The sequence below is a fragment of the Acomys minous genome, assembly GCF_964271855.1.
Source record: "Acomys minous genome assembly, chromosome: 15".
Classification (NCBI taxonomy): Eukaryota; Metazoa; Chordata; class Mammalia; order Rodentia; family Muridae; genus Acomys; species Acomys minous.
The window spans coordinates 58,743,256-58,766,346 of NC_140497.1; the positions used below are offsets into that span (position 1 = coordinate 58,743,256).

A 23,091-nucleotide genomic window follows, 5' to 3' on the forward strand; every position below is an offset into this window, starting at 1 on the left:
GGCAGCAGAGAAAATAGCTTTGAGTATCACCCCTTCTTCATAGATACCCAAACTGCCCCTTCAGCTCCTTCCTTCCTGGTGTAGGGAGGCTGGGACCGGAGTAAACCCATCCTGGGGTACCCAGACAAGGAGCCAGTGTCCTAAGGCTGAGCAGTTTCCTACTGACAGTAGCTTCATTTCATGATCATTCTTGTTATAAATATGAAACAGTCAAGCCAGTGTAGGAAAAGAAATTTGCACAGTTCAACCTGCCACTGGCCAAATATTAACATCTTATTTTTTAAAAGACCAACAATTATAAAAACAAAAACAAAAACAACACTAAAAAAGCACTCCCAAGCATAGAGCCCAGAGCACCGGAGGGGAACATATGTTACACACTAGGGCAGGCATAGGGGCAGCGCCTGGGGACGGCCAGTATGTCTTCTACTGGATTAGCTGGGAAAGCCCTCTGCTCAGTGGGCCTCTCTGGCAAGTCTGAGAGCCAGATTCTCAGGCTCCAAAAATCTGCTCTGCCTGAGTCTTTTGTTACGGCCTTCCCCGTCGAATTCTGCCACAGTCAGACTCCACAGACTCCTAGAGGAGTCACGAAGGAGGCAGACACAGTGCAAGGGGAGGAAGCAATCACAACCCCCTCACTCTTCTGAATGGATTATGGTTCGTCTCTGAAAAAAATCAAGCACTTAGTTGGCTCTACAGTTGGTCAGAGTCAGAGTCAAGGCCCCTGTCCTGTGAGAGGCTCCAGACGAGGACACGGTACCTGATTTGATTAAACCTTCTTCCCCACGCTGCCCTGGTCTCCCTTGATGTATCTATGACCCAAAAGCTATGATTGAAAGAGACTTGAGACGCACAGGTGTTGAGCTCACTGGGGACACCACACACAGAGTCAAAGTGCAGCAGCCATTAGCGTCCGGTCTCATTCTTCTTGGGGCCAGGAAAGGCTAAGCAAGAGCACTTTGGGACAAGAGCCTTTTTGGAGTGGAGGGAGAGGGGAGAAAAGGTCACCAAAGACCCTCAACAGGGACAATGTGTTCTGTAACTTCTGGAAGTAATCAGAAAGGAAGAGCCAAAGAGCCGATTAGCGTCCAAGTGCAGACAGCCTTACATGGCCAAGTCCAGGAGATCTGGCTGGTTGAAGCCGGTCCAGGAAGGAGACTAAATCAACCTGGGCCCATTGAGAGCAGACTGAGGTCCAAGGGCACAATAAGTTTTAAGGTTTGCTTTTTGTTTTGTTTTGTTTTGTTTTAGTCAGTTAGATCCTCCGATTACAGTCTGACCGGTGCAGTCACATGCCACATCAAAGGACACATGGCGCTTTACAGCAAACACAACGATCAAGGGTTCTACTGGGTACCAACAAGCTCACACAGGTTCCTGCCAAGTGAAGCCACCAGATGCCCAAGGTTGCGTGATCCGAACAAGGCAAATGTCCACGTGTCCCCTCCCCAGAGGACTGCCACCATGTTTCCTAGCCTTCTAGTCCTGAGCACAGTCTCGACATGCTTGAAAGCTGTCTCAGCCTCCTTCAATCGAAAGAACAATAGAGCTTATAGGCATTTGCTTATAGAATTACCCATGGGCTCAGATGTTCCCCAACAGTCTGCCTTTCAAGTGATTTGTTTATGCACACGGTGTTTAAGCCTTTGAAAGCTAAGATTTTTCGAACCCTGAAAATTCCTCTTTAGTTACATGAACACAATTCCTAAGAATAATCTTTCATCTGCAGAATGTGATTTAGATCTGACCGGAATTCAAAGCCTGTTCTGATCTATTCCAAGCACTCGCATACACATGCAAGCACACATGCACGCATGCGCGCGTGCACAGACACACACACATATGCATGTGTGTGTGTGTGTGTGTGTGTGTGTGTGTGTGTGTCTGTACTAGAACTGTCACATCAAAACCCTCTCAATCAAAAGCATAGTCTACAGCGGACCTTTAAAGTGAGCTTCCAGACAGGGACAGTGGCTTCTTGAAGTCTGCTGGGCTGCCCAGCAGAGCAAGGCCACTCTTCTCCATCTTAATGACTGACTGGAATTTAGTGTTTGATTGTCACTGTCCCTGCATGGGATGCTCACTGCACAAGGCATCTTGGCCATGTAATTCGAAGCAAACAGATAGTACACTCCTCTGTTCCAGCTGTTTTTACTCAGGGTGTGAATACCGAAGCAATGGCTCTTTGAATAAAGTAAAATGCTATACCAAATACTCTCTTCTTGCTAGCAACAAATGATGATGAACTCTCATCTGGGGACACATCCACACCAAACCCAAGCGAAGGCCCCTGCCACCTTGTCAAAGCAGCATCGTTAGGCTACTGCAGCATAGTTACTGCACAATAAACAAAGCTGTGTGTGGGAGGGGTCACAGGCAGGAGCAGTGGTGACAGATTGGAGTGTCCTCATGCGTTAGGGTCAAACATTTGTCTTGCGTAAAATAAGAGCATTGGATTTGATTCTAAAAATAAATGGCAAGAGTATATTCTGTAATTTCAGAATTCCATAGTGGGGAGGTGGAGGCATCAAACAAGTTAGTACACCATTAGCAACTGGGTCAGGTTCAGCAAAGCACTCTGAAACCATGCTGACTTGCAAGGTTATGTTTAAAACAACAACAACAAAACAAAACGAAACAAAATAAAACAAAAAACTAAGGTTTGGTTGAATTGAATGTTTTCACCCAGGAAGGGTAAATATCAGGGCCAAACTATTCACATGGTGAAAAGCGCTCTGCTTTGAGCGACTTTGTCGTTTTCTATGAAGCAGATCTGATCAGCAAATTCTGTTGCTCTTTCTTTGCAAAAGAAATTTATAGCTCATGTTTCTTGTTTCATTCCAGTTTTGGAGTGTTTATATCAAGTGCAAAAGCAGGCAGCTCTCCAGTGATGTGTCAGGGGCCCTTAGCATCGCCGAGTGGTTTGGCAAACTAGAGGCCAGGAGAGCAAGGAGCCAGGACCATGGCCTGCATCCGTGAAGCTCTGCAGAGGGAAACCACGGGTGGAAACAAAGCATCATTTCAGGAACAGCTCGGAAAATTGGTAAGCTCATCCTGAGCCATAAACAAATTAGGTCAAGCAGCTTGAAAGAACAGCAATTTACAAGCAAAAGGACAAATATTGAAATGAAAATTTATCTCCCCCTGCCCCCCCCCCAAGGATAAGCCATCTAAACATACACATAAGGGCAACCAGGAGACTCAGGGATTCGGGTAGATAGGTTTGAACTAAAAACTAGGTAAGGGAATATTTGGCAAATACGAGGACACATAAATCAGCTGGACCAGATGACACAGGGCCTCAGGGAGCGAAGGAATTTGACTAATGCGCTTACTGAACAATGGTGTAGTAAAAATGAGTAATTATTTCTGAAAAATTACCTTGCATTCAGGGGGTGTCAGAAAATTGGAGGAAGCCCAACAACATGTGATATTGATTCAGAAAGCAAGCAAAAGGAAAGAGTAGTTTTTTAAAAAAAAATCAGTGACGGATGTATGTGATGGTTGCTTTAAAACTTGAGAGACAAATATTCGAGAAGTAAAAAAAAAAGAGAAAGGTTAGAAAACAAAAACCCAAGGATGAATAAACAGAGAAGAAAGCTGCACTTCAATGGACTCACACCCCCAACGTGCTAGGAGAGTGTCTTGAAGATCACAATACTGTGCCCGGCCTTGATAAGACTCTAAGGGAAGGGGAGGCAGCTGGGGTGACCGCACATCTCAGGAAGGATCCCGCTGTCATTATCAGTCTAAAGATCAAAGCTGGGGCAAACAGATGAAAATCACAGAATCGAAAACACAGCATTGAGCCTTCTAAGGTCTCTACAACCTGCCCTCTTGCTGATCTGAACCAAGAGGCGGATGACCCAAGAATGACACAAAATTTAAGGAGGATACTCAGGTGGGCAACTCCTACAAAGACTTAAGATAGGAGGGCGGGGGGGCGGAATAAGCAGACTTGGCTACATAGGGACAGACGGGGCGTGAATCGGCAGAACTCACTAGAAACACATATGAGCAGGCTGGGGGCAGTAGAAAGCAACACCATTCTGGAGACACAAGAGCGCCAGCTATGAACTCCTACCAAGCAGGGGTGAGACATGGGACAGACGGCAGGGCTTTAGCATTCATGGCTCTGTTAAAAATCTATGGTTAGAGCGCGTGGCCCAGAGAGATGGTAAACAAGAAGGGGGAAAAATCCTCCTCCCTTTTCTTCCTAGAATAATCCAGAAAAGGTGAAAACAAGGGGAGGCGGCTACAGCTAAAACCCAGGACCCGCCAGTGTCAGCTCCCTTTACACTGTGCTCTTACTCACTGCTCATGGGCATGTGGGGTGTGGGAACCATGACGCGTGCATCCTTTACAGATGTGCGCTTAGGAATCTAATTGTCCAGAGGCCTGTGTGTGCCTTCATCTTGATGTCAGCTGTTGTTTCTGATGCCTCCCATTCTTCCTTTTGGCATCTGCTCAAGTCCTCCTTTTCCTTAAAGGCCTTCTCGAGGAAGCCAATCTTTGCCACGTGTTCTTTTGCCTGATGTTCTGTATGCTCGTCAGAGTCCGGAGCACGCCTGACACTTCACCAGTATTTGATAATTCCTATTATTACATTATAATCTTTCTAGGGGTGAGTGTTTTCTTTTAACCAAGTGTAAACTCTTCATTCATCTACAGGGGCATGGAGGTGTGTGCACGCGCGTGCCTAGGTTGGAAAACAACACTTAGAAAGCATTAACACCAAACTGAGGATCAGAACTTACAAGAGAAGCCACAGAAAGTATCTCATTGATTTGTTTTCCAGAACGTTCGTTTACTTTCACTCCCTAAGAAAAGCCTGTTTTTCTTTGGTTGCTTTTGGTTTTTGAGTTGGGGTTTCTCTGTGTAGCCTTGGCTGTCCTGGTCTCGCTTTGTAAACCAGGCTGGCCTTGAACTCATGGAGATCCACCTGCCTCCGCCTCCCCAAGTGTTGGGATCACAGGCATACAGCACTGCGCCCAACTGAAAAGCCTGTTTTTAATTAACAGACATTTCTTGTCATGCTGAATGTCTAGCAAATGTTAAAGGAAAGGACCACAAGTGCTAGAAAACACGAATAAAAATGAACTGGCTTCCTCTGTCTAACACTGCCAACCTCTCCATGGAAGAAAGAGATGTGAGAGAGACTGTTCCTACAAGCCACCTACCTGGGAAGTGAATGGTCACCCTAGTGCCTACTTACGTGACACTGAGCAACTGAATGAGAGACGTAAAATTAAAAAAAAATAAAAAGACCCCATGTCTGTTCATCTTGTGATTGAGGAGACACTGTCTGGTTTAAGAGAACACACTGTTCTTCCCAGTCCATTTCTCAAGGCTCCCAAGCAGATGGTGAGTGTCTGGGGGGCCTCTTCTGGGAAACTGTCATCTCTCAAGGGGTTCAGAATCCTACTGTGAAATCTAGAAGGATCCTGACTTCCTGATGAGTGGGACCCAGGGAGACCAAACTTCCTGATGTCAGGGAGACCAAGGAGGCTTACATGGAAGATACCAGCACTGATGAGCTTTTCTTTTCTAAAGAAAAATAGTTCGCAGGGAGTGAAAGAGAGGAGTCAGTTTATGACAAAGTAACGGGGGAAACACGAACATCTACATGGATGGACGATGCCCGTGTGTGCGTGGGTGCGTGTGTGGGTGTGTGCGTGGGTGCTGCTTGTCATTGCCTCAGCTCTCACACACCAGCAGAACAGTCATCACAGCTCACAGAAGTTGGTGGCACTGTCCATGGACATGTACCTTCAGTTTACGCTGAGCGGTCACTCTTCAATGTCATGGCAAAGCTGTCAGCAGAGTTTATGTATGTCACAGGGTAGACAGACCCCTACCCTGCTTGTGGTGGCCAGATACTTACTTAACATTTTAAATCATGTTATTATTTTATTTGCATGTGTATGCATGCGTGTGTGCGTGTGTAAGTGCGTGTGTGTGTGTGTGTGTGTGTGTGTGTGTGTGTGTGTGTGTGTGTGTGTGTGTAGACCTCAGATATCATTCCCTGGGAACCATTTACCTTGATTTTTGAAACAGGGTCTCTCACTGGGACCTGGCACTAATTGACTTGGTTAAACTGGTTACACAAGTCCCAGGGGTCCTTCCTTGTCTCTGTCTTCCCAGAACCAGATTATACAAGTTAATGCCAGGGTGCCCAGCTTCTAACGTGGGTGCTTGGGCTTGGACTCTGGTCCTCGTATCTGGCCCTACCAGATGTGCTTTCCACAAAAACTGGTGACTATTCCAATACATGTTCAGTAGAGATCCATCCTGCTTCATCTGTCATCAGTTACTCATGAAACCAACAATATTCATGGCTACCACTTGAATGAATGTCTTTGGCACTGTGGCAAGGTAAAAAGCCATGGAAGTTTATTTCTGAGGGAATATGGGAAGAGAAATGAGCCTCTCAATTTAGAGTCTAGTTAAAGCCTTTTGCTAGCTGAGAATCAAGAATCCCCAAACATAGAGGGAAGATTAATACTAATATTAATATTCTGGGAACCTCACAGATTAGACTGTTTAACAGTGAAGGCATCCTAACCCTTGGTGTCCCCATGTCGTCACATGATACACATGCACATACAATTATCATGTCCCATATACACTGAAACCATTTTGTGATTTTGTTCACGCTTCACAGAGAACCTTTGAGAATAATAATCTCACAACTCAAAATATCACATATATGACTATTGTAAGGACAAAGAAGTGTGACTCTCTCATGAAAAGCACACACCCACATACGGGAACATCTTATTCTCTCCCTAAGAGGATCTCTATTAAGCCCCTGCAGCTTAAACCCATGTTAAAAATTCCCTTTAACTAACTCCAACTCTGCTTCATTAATGCTTAATCCTGAAATATCATCTCACTGTAAAGTCAAGGATCTGGCTTGACCTGAGTGGGCATTCCCAAATGGAGGAAAATTCCTTAGGCGGCTGCAAGCGGCAGCATGGAGCTGTGCCTATCCCTGCCACCAGCCGCAGAGCACCTTGAAGCCGTTCTCTGGACCCCATCAGCATCGCGCTAACAGGCCAGAGAAACTACCTACATAATCTACCCAGAAAAGTGTAATCTAGAAAGCTCCGCTTAAAAAAACCCATCTTCATCCTTTGACCTGGCTTGAACTGATACGAATTACAGGCTTGGAATAACTTGAAGACATGTGGCAGCCATGTTATTGTCATGGCAACACTGGGAGATGCAGTGTGTGTGCCCGTGAGGAGGGTCAGCTGCTCCAGTCTCTGCAGGGCTGTCTGTGGATGCTTCCTAAACCTCACTACACCTCAGCGCTTTGCTGCGGGAAGGAGAGTCCTCTGCCTCTGCTGCAGAGGTCAGCTGAGGCCGCTGATGTTTATAGCACGCTTACAGGCCTCAGGTGCTCACGCGTGCGCTTCTTGTTTACTGTATCTGAGTCATGAGCCCAGGGGCATGCCCCAGCGTTATGAGAGACCCGAGGCTCAGCAATCTACTGGAGATTCTGTAGCTATCAAGCGCCCAGTGTTTGAACTCAGGTCTAAGTGGCTTCAGGGGCCACATTTTCTTCTTTGCTTTTCAAAATGCTTTTTATAAGCACATAGTAATTAAAATGGATTCCACTGGGACATTTTCATACATGTCCATAATGTATTTGGATCACAATCGCCACTCCTATTAGTTATCCTCTCTTGCCCCAGTCTCAGACCTGCTAATTTCCTTCCTCTTCCAAAGAAGCCACGTCTCCTGTCTATCTGTCTGTCTGTCTGTCTGTCTGTCTGTCTGTCTGTCCGTCTGTCTCTGTGTGTGTGTGTGTGTGTGTGTCTGTCTGTCTGTCTGTCTGTCTCTGTGTGTGTGTGTGTGTGTGTGTGTGTGTGTGTGTCTGTCTGTCTGTCTGTCTGTCTCTCTCGCTCTGTCTCTCTGTCTGTCTCTGTCTGTCTCTCTGTCTGACTGTCTGTCTCTCTGTCTCTGTCTCTGTCTCTCTCTCTCTCTCTCTCTCTCTCTCTCTCTCTCTCTCTCTCTCTCTCTCTCTCTCTCTCTCTCTCTGTGTGTGTGTGTGTGTGTGTCTGTCTGTCTGTCTGTCTGTCTGTCTGTCTCTCTCGCTCTGTCTCTCTGTCTGTCTCTCTGTCTGACTGTCTGTCTCTCTGTCTCTGTCTCTGTCTCTCTCTGTCTCTCTCTCTGTCTCTCTGTCTCTCTGTCTCTCTGTCTCTCTGTCTCTCTCTCTCTCTCTCTCTCTGTGTGTGTGTGTGTGTGTGTGTGTGTGTGTGTGTGTGTGTGTCCCAGTTAGTTTCATCAGGGCTGTGTTACAGGAACCTGGATGAAAGTTTCCTCTCAGGAACACGGAGACCTTGGCAGTATATACCACCAAAGAGACCACATTTTTTTCAGGACAAGAATCTGCAGCTTGTAGTTTGCTGGGGAGCTTTGTATGAGATCCTTAGACTCCCATAAAGACTTTGGAATGCTGCGTTCAAGTCTCCAGCTTCATTACCATCAAATGGCCCCAGGTTGCATTTATACAAAATTGGGCAGGGAATTCTCATGATGTCATTGTCTGAGCATGCCCAGGAGGCCAGACTCCATCAGAGGACACTCAGTTCCTCATGGTCAATATGCAACGTCATGTGTGTCACCACACCTATAGCATTGTGTGGCCCAAAGCTGTTAGCCAAAAATGCTAACAACTAGTTTGGTTGCTCTTGAGGATGCATGCCATACAATAGCGAGTGCATTGTGTGCAGCAAAGTGTCATGACTTATTCAGAGTCACGTAGCCTGTTACTGAGAGGACTGCGTCATGTGGGTGAACTATGATGCCTCAGTTTCTCCATTCATAACACAAGTTGCTGGATTCCTTCCAAGATCCCCTGAGGCTCTAAATAGCTACAGTGCTGGGCCACAGGTGTTACTAGCCTTCACCTGCCACAGAATGTGCTGGATTGAGCCTTCGTCTTCTAATTGAGGAAGGGGGAGATGGATGGAGCCGTGGTGTAAAGGGAGCTGAATAGCCGAGGTGTGATTCCCAGGGAGGAAGCAAGCAGGTGTGGTCCAGGGCCCATGGCAGAAACAGAGCAGCTAGGCAAGTGTGGCCCTTGTCTGCTGACAAACAGCTCAGGCGGCTCTGAAGTCACTCTAAGGTGGCAGTCACCTCGCCTCAGCTCCAGAAGTCACCTGCCTCTTCAGCAAAGCAGGGAAGGAGGGGCCATGTCACCAATCCTTCTCTGATCTCTATTTGCTCGCTGGGGACAAAGTTGTGCTTCAAATTCCATCAAATCAAAGACCCCTTCTATTGTGAAATGTGCTGTTATCTTACAGATCACCAAGAAAAGCAGGGCCACTTTTCTTTGTATGTTTTAGAGATATTAAAATGTCGCAGGTCATACATTCTTATTACCAGCAAAACCCACAAAATAAGGACTTCCTCTAGACCAGGCACTGTCCTAAATACTTCATGTTTTATTCAGTGCTCACCACAACCTGTGAGGTAGGTGTTGTTACCTTTCTTTCTGTGAGAGAAAAGCTGAGGGGGCCTGAGTAACTTGTCCCACATTTCCCTGTGTCAGGCGTCAGCCAGCCTGACTCCAGGGTCTGCTGATACCCTCCCATCAGGCCGGCTTGCCCCTGTCGTCCCACAAGGACCACTTGGTTAGAGTGGCTGGGTGACAAGAGGACCCTCTCTGTCTTGAAGTATGGCTTCTTCCTTTCTCAGTTGCTTTGGGTAGAATTACTTAGTGAAGGGAGAGGCTTGGGAAGGGTGCCCAGGCCCTCAGGAGAGTATGCAGGAGTGGAACGTGAGTTTGAAGGGATCACCATGCCTGCTTCTCTGGGGTGGGGGCAAGAGGGCAGGCAGCTCAGAGTGGGAGGAACGTTACCTACCGTGACTGAAAACAGGGTGACCGCGAGACTGACTGTGCGTGGCTCAGGGTTCCTGGCACGTGCACACACCTCCAGGAGCCCTAGCTGGCCTCAGCAGTCTTAATACTTGCTTTGTAAAAACACATTTCAGACTCAGCACACCTGCTGGCTCCTGCTGAGCCACTCTGGATGTCTTGGAAGCCGAGTGGACCATGGAGGACTGTAAGAGAGACAGGCCGCTGAGAACTTAATGGACTGTCCTTTTCCTCCCTACAAGAAAGGACAAGGACTAAGAAACAAAGGACGTCTGCTGCTTTGGCCTGGAAGTTTTATTTGGCCTGTGAAATCGGGCCATTCCCTGCCTGTTTATTCCAAGACCCACCCCAGGTTGTTGGGGAGAAACTGTCCTCTGTTAACTTTGAGAGTGTTGTGTTCATGTGCCAAGGAGTCCAGAGAGCTCATTTCTCAAGCAGCAGTCTTGGAGCAGGCTGAGAGAGGCTGCATTAAAACTCTAGCAACTTCTTGCCCTTTTAAAATGGCTTTGTCCATGCTCAATAATGTAGCAGACGTGGGCAAAATTTATAGATACCTACAGTATGATGATACATATAAATTACAAACAGATAATATATATTACTAGTTATATAAATATATATCTATGACAGTATATATGGATAAATATGTCTATTATCTATATATGGCTCTGTATAGAGATACCTTATATGTCTGTATAGAGATACCTATATATGACAGGCATATGAATATATTCTTTACTGATGTAAGCCCATAATTTAAAAATTGATTAACTATTATCCTGGGAAAAAGATACTTGCCTTCTTGTGCTCTTTAAAGTCTCCCTAAATGTCTTGTATGGCTTGTCACAAAACAAAACAAAACAAACAAACAAAAAAAAAACTGGATCCAGATAAAATGGCAAATAAATTCCTAAGAGCTTTAGCACACAATGCTGTGGGTATTTCATTAGGATTTCTTCTATTTGGATAGTAAATTACAATCTGTATTTGTCTAGCTTTTGTATTTTGTCAAAGGATGCTTCTCTAAATTCATTTTAACAACGCTTTTCTACCAGCAGCGGTGACTGAGGAGGGAAAAGGAGACAAAGAGAAGGGAAGGACAACCGGAAACAAATTGTCATAATAAAAATAAGGAAGTGGCTCAGGGAACTGGAACTGACTGGCTATTTGAGGAATTACAGTTACATGTTTTATGTGCGATACTAGTGTTGTAGTCACATTTAAGAATTTACCCTTTTCAGGCTGTGGTGGCACACGGCCACAAGGCAAGAACTGGGGAGGCTGAGGCAGGAAGACCACAGCCCCAGGCCAACCTGGGTTAAGAGAGGAGTGATTTCCTCTCTTAAAAAATAAAACCAGCAAGAGCAAAAAAAGGAAAAAAAAACCAAACTAAACAAAACCACCTTTTAGAGATGAAGTGTCGCAATATTTACAGGTAAAAATGATAACCGTGTCTAAGGTTTGTGTCCAAACAATTCGAGGGTGTACAGAAGAAACCTGACCATGGGCCAACAGCTGTTAAAGACCGAACCTGAGAGACCCAGAGGTTATTTACTCTCCTCTCCTTTTGTTCTCCAAAACTTTCTACTGTAGCAAGTTAAAATGAAGATGAAAATAAGTGAACCAAACTCAAGCCAATAGGACTGTTAAGAAATCCTAACTTGGGGCTGGAGAGATGGCTCAGTGGTTAAGAGCACTGCCTGCTCTTCCAAAGGACCCGGGTTCAATTCCCAGCACCCACATGGGCAGCTCACAATTGTCTGTAACTCCCAAGATGTGACACCCTCACACCAACACACATAGATTAAAATTAAATAAAATTTAAAAAAGAAAAAGAAATCCTAACTTTGCCTGACACAGTCACGTGACTAAGAGGATAAATGCAATTGGCCAAGTCTTGAGTAGAAGTGAGGCACTTCTGGGCTTCGCTGGAGTAGAGGTTTTTCAAGGAAGAACACTTTACACCAGACAGCGAAGAGTTAGGAAACAGAATTGCTTCACTGCTGGATTATGAAAAGAGAACTTGTGGATTATGAAGGAGAAAAATAAAATAAAATAAAACCATGGAACAAGGTCGCCATGCTCTGTGGACATCAAAGAATCACTGCAAAGAAGCATCCAGTGAGCCTAATATAAATGGATCAGAAACATACAGCTTCCATTGCCTTCCAAGTATGCAAGTATAAAACCAAAGGAGGAAAATGTGAAAGCATGTGCTGAAGGCTAGGCACATGGTATTTGCCAAATGCGTGAGGCCTTGGTTTCTACCCCCAGCACCCCGCCTCCCTCCATGACTGAAATGCACTGAACCCTAAACAAGCCCTTGAAACTGATCCTCACCTTTGTTGGAATATGATTTATCCAACCCGGGCCCATTTTAATCTGTAAACTCTCTTTCTCTTGAGGTTCTTTCAAAACTTGGGCTCAGCTACTCAAAACATATAGCAAGAAAAATCAGTGAAAGACAGTCACTGATCTTTCAAGATCAGTGAAAAACAAACAAATTCTTTGAGATTCATTTTGGGCAACATTTGCTGGCAAATCCATAAAGCTAAGCCAGTTAGTGAGGACTTCAAATGGGGTGTGTGTGTGTGTGTGTGTGTGTGTGTGTGTGTGTGTGTGTGTGTGCGTGTGTGATTAACACAGTGACAATGAGGAAGAAATGCATGCTGAAATCATTCCCCTTCCCCCTTTTCTTCCCCCTACACACACACTGGAAAGAATCCAGCTGTGGTAACCTAGACACACCCGGGTAGATCTCTAGCCACAGGAAGCTCTGCAGAGGATGCTTCTCTGCTCTCTATAGCCTATGGACCAGCTGCTAATGTCAGCAAGGGAGGGAGAAGAGACACTGATTACTGTTCTAAGACCTTGACCCAGAAAAGGGAAAGCCAGTAGCCAGACCACCTAGTGAGCGACAGACAAAACTAAGGCAAGCAAAGCAGTCTTCTCACTCCTGAGCCATAGCGCCCAACTGTATTTGATTGACAGCTCTTTGGCCCATAAGCCCCAAAGCAATGTCTCTGATGCAGAAAGGCAATGTAATGTCAGAAGTGTGCTTGGCAGATTGCCTTGAGATGGTTCATCTAGGGAGGTGGTGGGTGTTTCGTGTCCTTGGTCCTAAGACACTTGGTGGGTGAGCTGCATCCCTGTGCCCTTGACTTCTGGACTGGACCCAGTTTGCAAGGAGGACACACACAGCACTCCCACCTCTCCTGCTGCTCTCTCTCAGCAGTTTCTCCAGGACGCATTGCCCCTCTGTAGCCCTAAATATTTCAAGTTGCAAATTTAGCATCACTCCTTTTAACTTTAGCTAGTACACAAGTCTGGTGGGATCAGGCCACTCTGGTGTAGAACGACTGTCTCACAGGCACTGGGGACTAGAGTGGAACGCCTCTCTCCAGATCCTGGAGTGGCTAACTATGGATAGTGACTCCACTTACAAATCAAAACTGTCTCTCTGACCCTAAGTTAGAGAGAGACGGTGCTCCCTGGCTTCCTGAGAAGCTGCAGAGCTAAGCAGCGGCATTCATCTCGTGGACATGGGGTGTAGTAGGCATGCTGAGCAGCCCTGTGGACAGCTCCCCACAATGGAGAGGGAATGTGCTGTGAAAGGCAAAGGCCTGGGTACTTCCTCTGCACAGCACAGCTGCTTGCAGCTCACTCTGTCTGCCCCATTAGCAGGAGCAGGGCACAAAAGCCACCAGAAAGTGACACCAGATAGCACTTCAGAAGGTGACAGGAACTGGGAACTTTGAAGGTAGAGGAAACATGGAGCCTTTCAGTCTACAGTACTTTTTTTTTTCTAGACAGGGTTTCTCTGTGTATCCTTGGCTGTCCAGGACCTGCTTTGTAGACCAGGCTGGCCTCGAACTCACAGAGTGCTGGGATTATAGGTGTGTGCCGCCTTGTCCAGCTTCAGTACCTTTTCTTAAGGGTTTGATGTGGACAATGAGATGAATACTCCATTCCAGACAACAGTGCTTTTCCCTGGAGTTTTTTTTTTTTCTAAACTAAATATTTAGATTAAACTAAAGAACTGTAGGCCACAGTAGGTCACCGAGCAGGCAACGTCTGTCCCAGTTTTTCATGTTCAGAGCTGCGTTCCGGAACATCTGAGAGAATCTTAGCTTGGCTTATTGTGAACAATTTGTGACTTGTTTGTAAATTTTTTTTTTTTTTTTGCAGCTTGCCTTGATCCTGGATGGGCCAAGATGGGGACACAACCTCATCCAGTTTAAGTCTTCCCACACAAGTTTGCAGAAGCTAGGCATGCGGTAGTTCATCAGCATCCCTCAAGCACCATCTAGTGAGGAGGACTCTAAGTAATCAGTGAGGCCCGCAGAGGAGCTCGTGCATGCACACACACACACACACACACATACACACACACACATACACACACACACACACACACACACACACACACACACACACACACACACACAAAGCATAGAGGCAGCTTCCATCACAAAAGCCCAGGGATCGAGGCTCCTAGCCAGAACAACAGGCTCTAATGACCACAGCACAGAATCGTCTGGGAAAGCTTGCTCCCTATGGAACTGGGAAATGGTGGCCCACATGGGTTATCTGGAGAGTTCAAAGAGGACAACAGTAGCTCCACCCCCAAAGAGGTACGTGTTACCAGGGTTCAGTTAAAGATGAAGAATCAGGAACTTTAGATTGCACTCTGAGCGGTCCTGAGAGCCCACCTGTTTTCAGGCCCCCATGTACGTGGTCCTACGTGGCCCCTCTGCACAGGCTGGGGAGAAGAGGACTCAAGAGAGGCTCTTGGTAGTGAGGTTCTTGTGTGTGTCCTCTTTGGGGTCTAGGACGTTCAGAGAGAGAAGCTTTCAGCCCAGTGCTGTTGTGTGTGTGGTTGTGGGTACGTGGTTCCAGGGGCAGAGCCCAGGCCTCGTACACATATGGCAAGTGCCCTCCCACAAGCAGACATCCCCAGACCTCAGTACCTGTTTTTAAAGTAGATACCCTGGAATTCCCTAGACATCCTGCCTCTAATGACAGATTGGCACCAATACTTTGGTTTTAGGATTCTTCTGTGGCATTGCCTTTTCTCTAAGCCAAGGAAACAAGTGACTAGGGTTGTGTTTCAAGAAGGACCCAGCTGCCAGTCAGAAACTCTTGGTCCTTGAGGTCAAACTGAACATACATAAGTGATCTGCTGGGTCGACACAGTGTTGCTGCTTGGGATTAAGTTAGTTTTGAGTTAAATTTGAATGCCATTAGGTATTATACACATAATTAATTATATTACATATTATGTGTATAATATTTATATATATTATATACTTACATATTTATATTATAATATAGTAAAATATAATTATACTGTATTATAAAATATATTATATACAAATAGTTATATAATTATTATATTATTTATATAATATTTAACATACATTCTTTAGTTGGCCACTGACTCACCATGGACTTAGGCTATCTACCTAACTGACTTCTATTTTAAATATTTCCTACCTGGTACTTGGAAGTGTGAGGTGGGAGAGTCCTGGACTGAATTTTGAAACATTTACTGCTTATCTCCAGCATCCTAGGTAGGTCCCCAGTGGACAGAACATGAGTTGAGAACTCCATGCTACAGAGAAGGGGACGCGTGAGAGACTCCGCATCAGAAGCACTGGGGACACAGAGCAAGCTTCATCTGTGCAATGAGACCCAGAGCAGAAGGAAAGGAAGCTGACAAATGCCCGCAGCTCTGTCTCTGAGCTCCTGGTGGCCATGGTAGACAGGAGATAAAGCTCTTCATCTCAAGGACGTACCTCCTGCTGCCTCTGTTCCCGGGTATTAAATTAGCTGTGTTAGCCCCCTCATGATATGAAATTAAGCTGGCAAAAGTTTCGGTAATGACCAGTGTTTGGTAAGAACTGGTGCTATTTGTCATTTGGAAATACCCTCTTCACCCCGATTGTGTCTAATCCCTACCTACACCTTAAGGTCCAGCTCGCACCCCGCCCCAGAGTTCTCTGATAACCAGAAGTGGACAATTTTTACCTCCTCAGTCACTGGAAATGTCTAACAAGTTCTGAGCAATGAGTCTAGAATGCCACTGTGGAAATTCTGTAGCGCCACGTTTTCCCCGAGAGCTTCAGAGTGACCTGCTTGTGTCCACTCAGATAATCCAAGAGAGACTTTGCCTCTGAGTCATTACTTACACCAAGAATATTTTAAAGATGAAATGAAAAGCAAAACGGGGTGGGGGGGGCTCCCTGCAGTACCTAAAGCAGGTCAAAGGGTGGGTGGCCCCCCAAAAACAGCACGCAGAATTGCGAATGTGACCTTAGATAAAATGCCTTGGGACTGAAATGAAATGAGGCTGAGGGTCTCGTGATACGATCATGTTGGACTATCCAGCTGGGCCTAAACATGGTGGCAATATCCCTGAGAGAGGAGGAGAAGGCGCCAAGATGCTGCTCTGTGGCTTCCAAGAATGGTCAAGGCCCTACGTTCACTACCCACACTGCAGGAAAATAAGAGGAGGAGGAGGAGGAAGAGGAGGAGGAGGAGGGAAAGAGATATCAACAGACTTGGAAAGGACACGAAACAGGAGATCCTGTGCAGACACAGGGGAAAACTAGAGTTACAAAGCCACAAGCAAAAGGATGCTTGGAGCCAGCGGACTCTGAGGAGGACACAGGAGGATTCTCCCTAGAGCTGTCAGAGTGGGTGTGGACTTGCACCTTGATTTTTTTTTTTTTTGAGACAGGGTCTCTCTGTGTAGCCTTGGCTGTCCTGGGTTCACTTTGTAGACCAGGCTGGCCTCGAACTCACAGCGATCCGCCTGCCTCTGCCTCCCGAGTGCTGGGATTAATGGTGTGCACCACCACCGTCTGGCTGCACCCTGATTTTAAGTATCTGGACTCCAAGCCATGGGAAAAACAAGTATCTAGATATTTGCTTTGTGAACGTTTGTTACAGCAGCCATAGGAAACTCATGCAGTGACTGACAAGGCTACAGGCTGGTGGGACAGGAGGGAAAAATGCTGTGGCCCTGGATTCCAGAGATCCCACGCCACCTCGCCCCATCCCACCCTGCCCTCAGCCACCATCGGGAGAGAGAAAAGGAGACTTTGCACAATCCCTAGGATCTCGGCCACTGTGTGGCTTTCAAGAAAGGTTTCTGAATATCATAACCTCCCTAAAGATCCTCACAAGCAAAGGTAAAGCCGGACACTTTTTGCTTCGAGACTTCTGACCTCGGGTGAGCTAGTCTTACACTTCTGGAACGCAGCACCTATAAAGCAAATGACTTGCCTTCGAGTGTCTTCGTCTATTTGTCAAGCATTTACCGAGCAGCGACTGTCTTTGACAAACCGTTTAGTCCAAGTAAGTCCAAAAGCGACACTGGCTGTCTCCACATTTGCGTGAGCGGTATTGCAACTTAGGTAAGCTTTTCTAGCCAGAGCTCTGTTAGCCCCCGTCTAGATGCCTTGCTCTCTGAAATGGCCCTGGTAGAGTACAGCTGTTATGCGAGCACTCAGGGGACTGAGGTAGGAGAATGAGATTTCCAGCCTGATCTACACTGAGAGATCCTGCCCCTAAAAGAAAGAACATTCTTGCTGTAGTTTTCTGTCTGTTAACAAGGAAGAATCTTCTAAATACTGTAGGCTGAGCAACACATCTTCTCTAACTGGTGGAAACCACCTACACTAGTCTGCAATCCTTTCAACAAATGAGCTAGAAAAATACTTATTTTAAAGTTAGGAGCCTAAGTAATTTCCTCTCATAAAAATAGACACTAGTCATATAGAAAAATATATTTATGTTTTAGAAGTATACTGTGAAGTACTTGAGAGTGAAATTTTATGACAGCTACAATTTACCCAAATATTTTAAATTTACCCTACTATTTTAAAGATACGTGTGTGTGTGTGTGTGTGTGTGTGTGTGTGTGTGTGTGTGTGTTTGAAGCAGGGTCCTGTTAACTAGCTACATAGCCTTGGCTGGCCTGGAGCTTGCTAAAACATTAATCTTGAGATTGGTGTGATGAGACTATAGACATCCATGGCATGATTCTTTATTTTATATAGTCTTAAAATTATTAAAAATAAGCTGGGTGTGGTGGCACACACCTTTAATCCCAGCACTTGGGAGGCAGAGGCAGGCGGGCCACTGTGACTTTGAGGCCAACCTGGTCTACAAAACAAGTCTAGGACAGCCAAGACTATACAGAGAAACTTTGTCTCGAAAACCTCCCCATCCCCCCCCAAAAAATAAAATTAAAAAAAAATAAACTTATGCTTTTAAATGAATAAGGTTATCTTTCCCCCTTACTGATTGACACTGCACCTGTTTTCAGATATTGCCTGTGATAGTCTCAATGAAGGGACTGTGTCAGTCATTAGAAATCCCCTCTATAAGATGCGTATCTCTGCTTGCAAGCTCTGATCTTAATTGCTCTCTCAGTTCTATTTATGGAAAGGGAAAGAAGTCACATCTACCAAGAAAAGGCTGAGCATGCACACACATGCGTGCACACACACACACGCGCGCACACACACACACACACACACACACACACACACACACACACACGCACGCGCGCAGCTTTAGCACAGAAAGGGGGATTGCCTTGTTGGAAAAGGAGTGCGTCCATTAAGATGGTGTTTTCTGTTAAGTCACAAAGCACTAAGCATGCTGCCTTCGCTGGTGCAAGGCATTTTATTCACCCACATTCATTTAGCATATGCAGAAATTCTGCCGGAAACAGAGGAGTCCAGCTAGGAAAGTGACTCCGAAGCCACCTCCATCCACACGAGAGAGAGAGAGAGAGAGAGAGAGAGAGAGAGAGAGAGAGAGAGAGAGAGAGAGAGAGAGATGCAAGCACTGAGAAGGGACTCACAGTTCCGAGTACAGGAAGTGCAGATTGCCCACATTGTCAATGTAGTTAGCAGGACTCAGCCAGGGCAGGACCAACAGCAGAAGCGCCTTCATTTTCTGAACAGCCTGCTGCCTTCCGGATGACCACCTCCTGCCAGCCCAGTGCAGCCCCTTTAAGCAAATCTGCTCATGTCCCCGCAATCAGAAGATAACAACAATGCATCTGATTAAGGCATGTTATAAATCATGAGCCTGGAAGAGGATTAGCTCTGAGCATCTCCAATAAGGTGATGGGAGATCGCAGAGACCCACCATGGTTGGCTTAGGCGAAAGGTGGCAGGCTGATGCCTGGGAGAGGGCTGGGCCCCTCCTGCAGGATTCGGACTGGCTCCTGGGAAGCAGCTGGTACATTTACATCACTGGCTGGGAGCAGCCAGGCTGGGAGGGAAGCCCTGTTGGAAAAGGGCATGGGCACTTTCAACTCCACATGGGTGAGCGAATAATCACAAGCCATACTGCAACCTGCTGCAGAGACACTCAAATTAGCATCTCTGGAGCCAAGCCTGGAGTCTCCCAGCTTTGTGACGCTGCCTGCCTCGCACACAGGAGGTGCAGAAAGCGGAGCCACGCCTCCTGAGCATGGATGCCCATTCGGAGAGTGAATCTGTGACATTTTACACATCACTATCCTCACACAGGTGATGCCCTGCTGGCTGGATTTGAAGACAGGCTTCTCCGAAAAGACCAGGCTGTTTCCTTTGAGACGACCAATGAGCCCCAATGGACAGTAATGCTGTGCAAATGGGGTCTTGGTCTGTGAAAAGAGTCACCCTGCCCCTTCCCTAGACTAAGCTCTGGCATTTCATTGCCTGAGCCTCAGTAACTGAACTTGGATAGGGCTTATGTGTGCGAACTCTGGGATGGCCAAGATGCTTCCAAGACTCCGTTTTCAAGAAGTCCACCTCGCCAAGTCAAGGGCTCAGTCTTCAGAGAAATGGCTCAAAGGGACAGTTAGCTTCCAGATTAATGGGCTGCACCTGTGAGGAAGAGGCAGCGAGAGCTGGGGTGTCTACAGGTCAGGAAGACCAGCATCAGCTCTATAGTGTCTGAGAGTTTGACATCGGAGTCGGGCACGGGGGTGAGGCAGGGCTGTAAGCAGTTAAACACAGGCATGCTTTGTGTGTGCACTGAACACGCACAGTCTAGATCAGACATATGCAATTGGGTGACGCCTGACACACTCATTGCCAGTTTTGCTGAAGCCCAAATTTGAATTCTCTGGCCGCGAGGTTGGCATGCAGAGGTGAGTCAGCGCTGGGGGGAGGGGGGCGGGGGGGAGGAAGTTGGATTTGTTATTAGGTGCTGAGGTGACAAGCGTGAGGCTTGCATTCCAGCTCTGCCTCATGCTGGGTGTCACAGGCAGGCTGCTTACCCTCTCTGCACTTCCGTATCCTCCTCTGAAAAGAACAGCAGCAATCACTGGCTGCATTTACCTCCGAATATTTATTGTTATGAAGGTGGAGCCAGGCCACATCAAGCAACAGTAAGGAATGGCTCTCAGTAACAGTGACTGGGCCCAGCTGAAGGGCTTGCTCATCCTTCTCTCGTCTTTCTTCCCCTCCTAGACTGAGGAAGATGTTCCTCGGCCATTCTTTTCCTAAATGTGGTTTTAGCAAGTGCCAGGACAAGCTCTTCTGAGCTGTGCATACCTTAGAGTAACACCCCAACCCACAGCCAGCATGCTCTCTCTACCCTGTCTTCATGGTGATGTGAATAGACATGACAGGGTGCCACTGACAGTCCACTATGTGTTCTAGGACAAATGAAGGGTTGCCCATTCCTTTGTCTCCTTGCATTTCAGGGTGAGTGAATGAGCGGATGAGAAAGCAACATAAAAATGAAAGCGTCCGGCCCGGTGTGGTGGCGCACGCCTTTAATCCCAGCACTCGGGAGGGGCAGAGGCAGGTGGAACGCTGTGAGTTCGAGGCCAGCCTGGTCTACAAAGGGAGTCCAGGACAGCCAGAGAAACCAGAAGCTGCACAGAGAAACTCTGTCTCAAAAAGAAAGGAAAAAAGAAAGAAAGAAACAAAGAAACAAAGAAAGAAAGAAAGAAAGCTTCCCTCTTGTTGCTCCTTTGCAGCTACTGCTGGCTGTCCCACCAGTGTCTGCTCTTTCTTCTAACAGAACCCAGGTTATTTGCGGCAGTAACACCCTTAGCCTCTCTTGTAGATGGGTGGTCCTGAATCACAATTCAGGCCAATAAGATATAAGCAAAATTCTCGGGTAGAGACATTCCAAAAAGGCCTTTAAAGGAAACAGTCTCGGCTCCCTTCCTACCTGAAACGTCCACGTGATACCACGGTGGGCAGCCATTTTGAGGGCACGCAGTGACAAGCGTGAGGGTGGACACTAAGCTGAAAAACAGAAGGAAGCCTGGATTCCTGATGGCGTCAGGGTGAGACGTCATCTTAGTCCTAGCCTTGCTACCTGCGACTTTGTGTTCCCTGAGAAAAAGAAGACTTCCAGCTCCTTATTTCTACACCACGTGATATCCTCTTGCCTGCCAGATGTGATCCCAATCAGTGCGATGCCCTTGGGGATAAAAACCCTCACTTGCAACAACCTTGCATTGTTTTACAGCTTCCTGGAGAGTAAACAGCCCTGACCCTAACGCCTGCACCAGGGCGTCGCTGCCTGTCCTCTTTGTCCCGAGAAGGCACCTCAGATATTCACCATCATTTCTCATTTTCCTTTCTCTTCGTTAAACAGAAGGGAGGTTGGATCAGGGTTAGAAAGTCACAAAAATGCTAGGCTTGGTGGTGCATAACTTTAGTCTCGGCGCTTGAGAAGCAGAGGCAGGTGGATTGCTGTGAGTTCAGGAGGCTGGCCTGGCCTATCTAAGTGAGTTCCAGGACAGCCAGAGTTATGTGGTGAGACCCTGACTCAAAAGAACAAAACCCGATCCAAATCAAATCATGTCACTGTAAGAACGCATGCCAGTGTGTATGTCCTGCCAACCTGAAGTGACCAACCAAACCGACTAGTGCAAAAGTGCAGGTGCAAAAGTGCAGGTGCTCTCAGGTGCAAAAGTGAGACCCTGCAGTATGTCCTGCCAAGACTGTGGACAGCCAGCCATACCTGGATTGTACTGAAAACAGAAAAGCACCCCACACAACCCCCGCCACCACCACCATACACACAAAAAGTCAAGGTCAGCAGAGAGGCCAGGGCAGATCTTTGAAGAAGAAGATCCTCCCAGGCCTCCGTCAGACTCCTCCTGAGAACCTGCAGCCATGTGGTGAGGGAGCCAACTGAATCATGTTTTCATTCCAGTGTCTTCCAAAACACTGAACAATGATCTTTTTTTTTCGTTGCCAGTAGGTGCTTAGGTGGGGCCCTCGCCATTATCTGCAACTTTTAAAGAGTAAGAGAGACAGCTTTAAAGGGGTTGGAGAGATGGCTCAGTCAGTAAAGGCTAAGGCTTACAGCCAAAATAGAGAGGCAAACAGACAGACAGAAACAAAGACACAGAGACAGAGGGCACAGGGTTTGTCCTGTGAAGCAACTCAGAGTGGGGTGTGTTTTAGTGTCCCTTCTTTAGCCTTCCAAGGTTATTTCCTCAGAAGCAGACGTCACAGCCTCTTTCACTAGGACTCAGACAATTATGGTGCTTGATAAATGTCACACAAGCAGATGAGGTTGTCACACAGTGAAGGTATGATATTAATTTAAGTGTTGCAAGGGGTAATCAAGCTGGTGTCCATTTATACTTGCAATGACACAAGATATGGAGAGAGACTGACCAGCCAGGCCCTTTGTGGCAGCCCTGTGACATCTCCTGGCATTATACTTTGGTTAGGAGTGATGCCGTCCAACTCAACCAGCCCCGCCCTCTTACTGGGAACTCTGAGCAGACACACGTGACATTATCTAAAGGCATACAAAAGGCAGGAATCAACCACACCAATCAGACTCTACCTACTGGGCCCTGGCTGCCAGCACTCCCAGAGTGCTCTAACCTTGGGCTAGTAGCTCACAGCCACAGTTCATCCTGCGTGTTTTCCTAAAGCTTCCCCCAGCTCAGGCTCTGAAGGTCGCTGTGCATAGACGGCCAGAATCCTGGGGAACACCACATCTGCTTAGAGATGTGGTGCGCCTGTCCCCTAGTTGCAAGTCTACCATCTGTTAAAGATGTAAAACTTAGTGGGAAGAAGCAGACGCTATTCACGAGCCTTACTCTCTGACATCATCAGTTTACAAGAGATTGTGTCCACGGAAGATTTAAGAGTTTTCATCACCAAAAGCTTGGTATGAGTAGTGCATGTTGAATACCTTTGTCTACTCTA

The 23,091-nt window shown here is 46.7% G+C and overlaps 1 protein-coding gene across 2 annotated transcripts in view; it reads right to left on the minus strand.

The window, feature by feature from the left end:
- The window catches only part of LNX1 (ligand of numb-protein X 1), a 107,808-nt gene that overhangs the window by 61,206 nt on the left and 23,511 nt on the right, over window positions 1–23,091 (minus strand). Inside the window, exon 1 of one of the 2 annotated variants that reach the window (XM_084759716.1) lies at window positions 18,768–19,097. The exons of the other annotated variant lie outside the window; for it this stretch is intronic. Coding sequence (XP_084615842.1) covers window positions 18,768–18,859 — 92 coding nt within the window. The 5' untranslated portion in view covers window positions 18,860–19,097. Of the gene's footprint in view, window positions 1–18,767; window positions 19,098–23,091 lie in introns of those variants that run through there. 2 annotated transcript variants of the gene reach the window in all.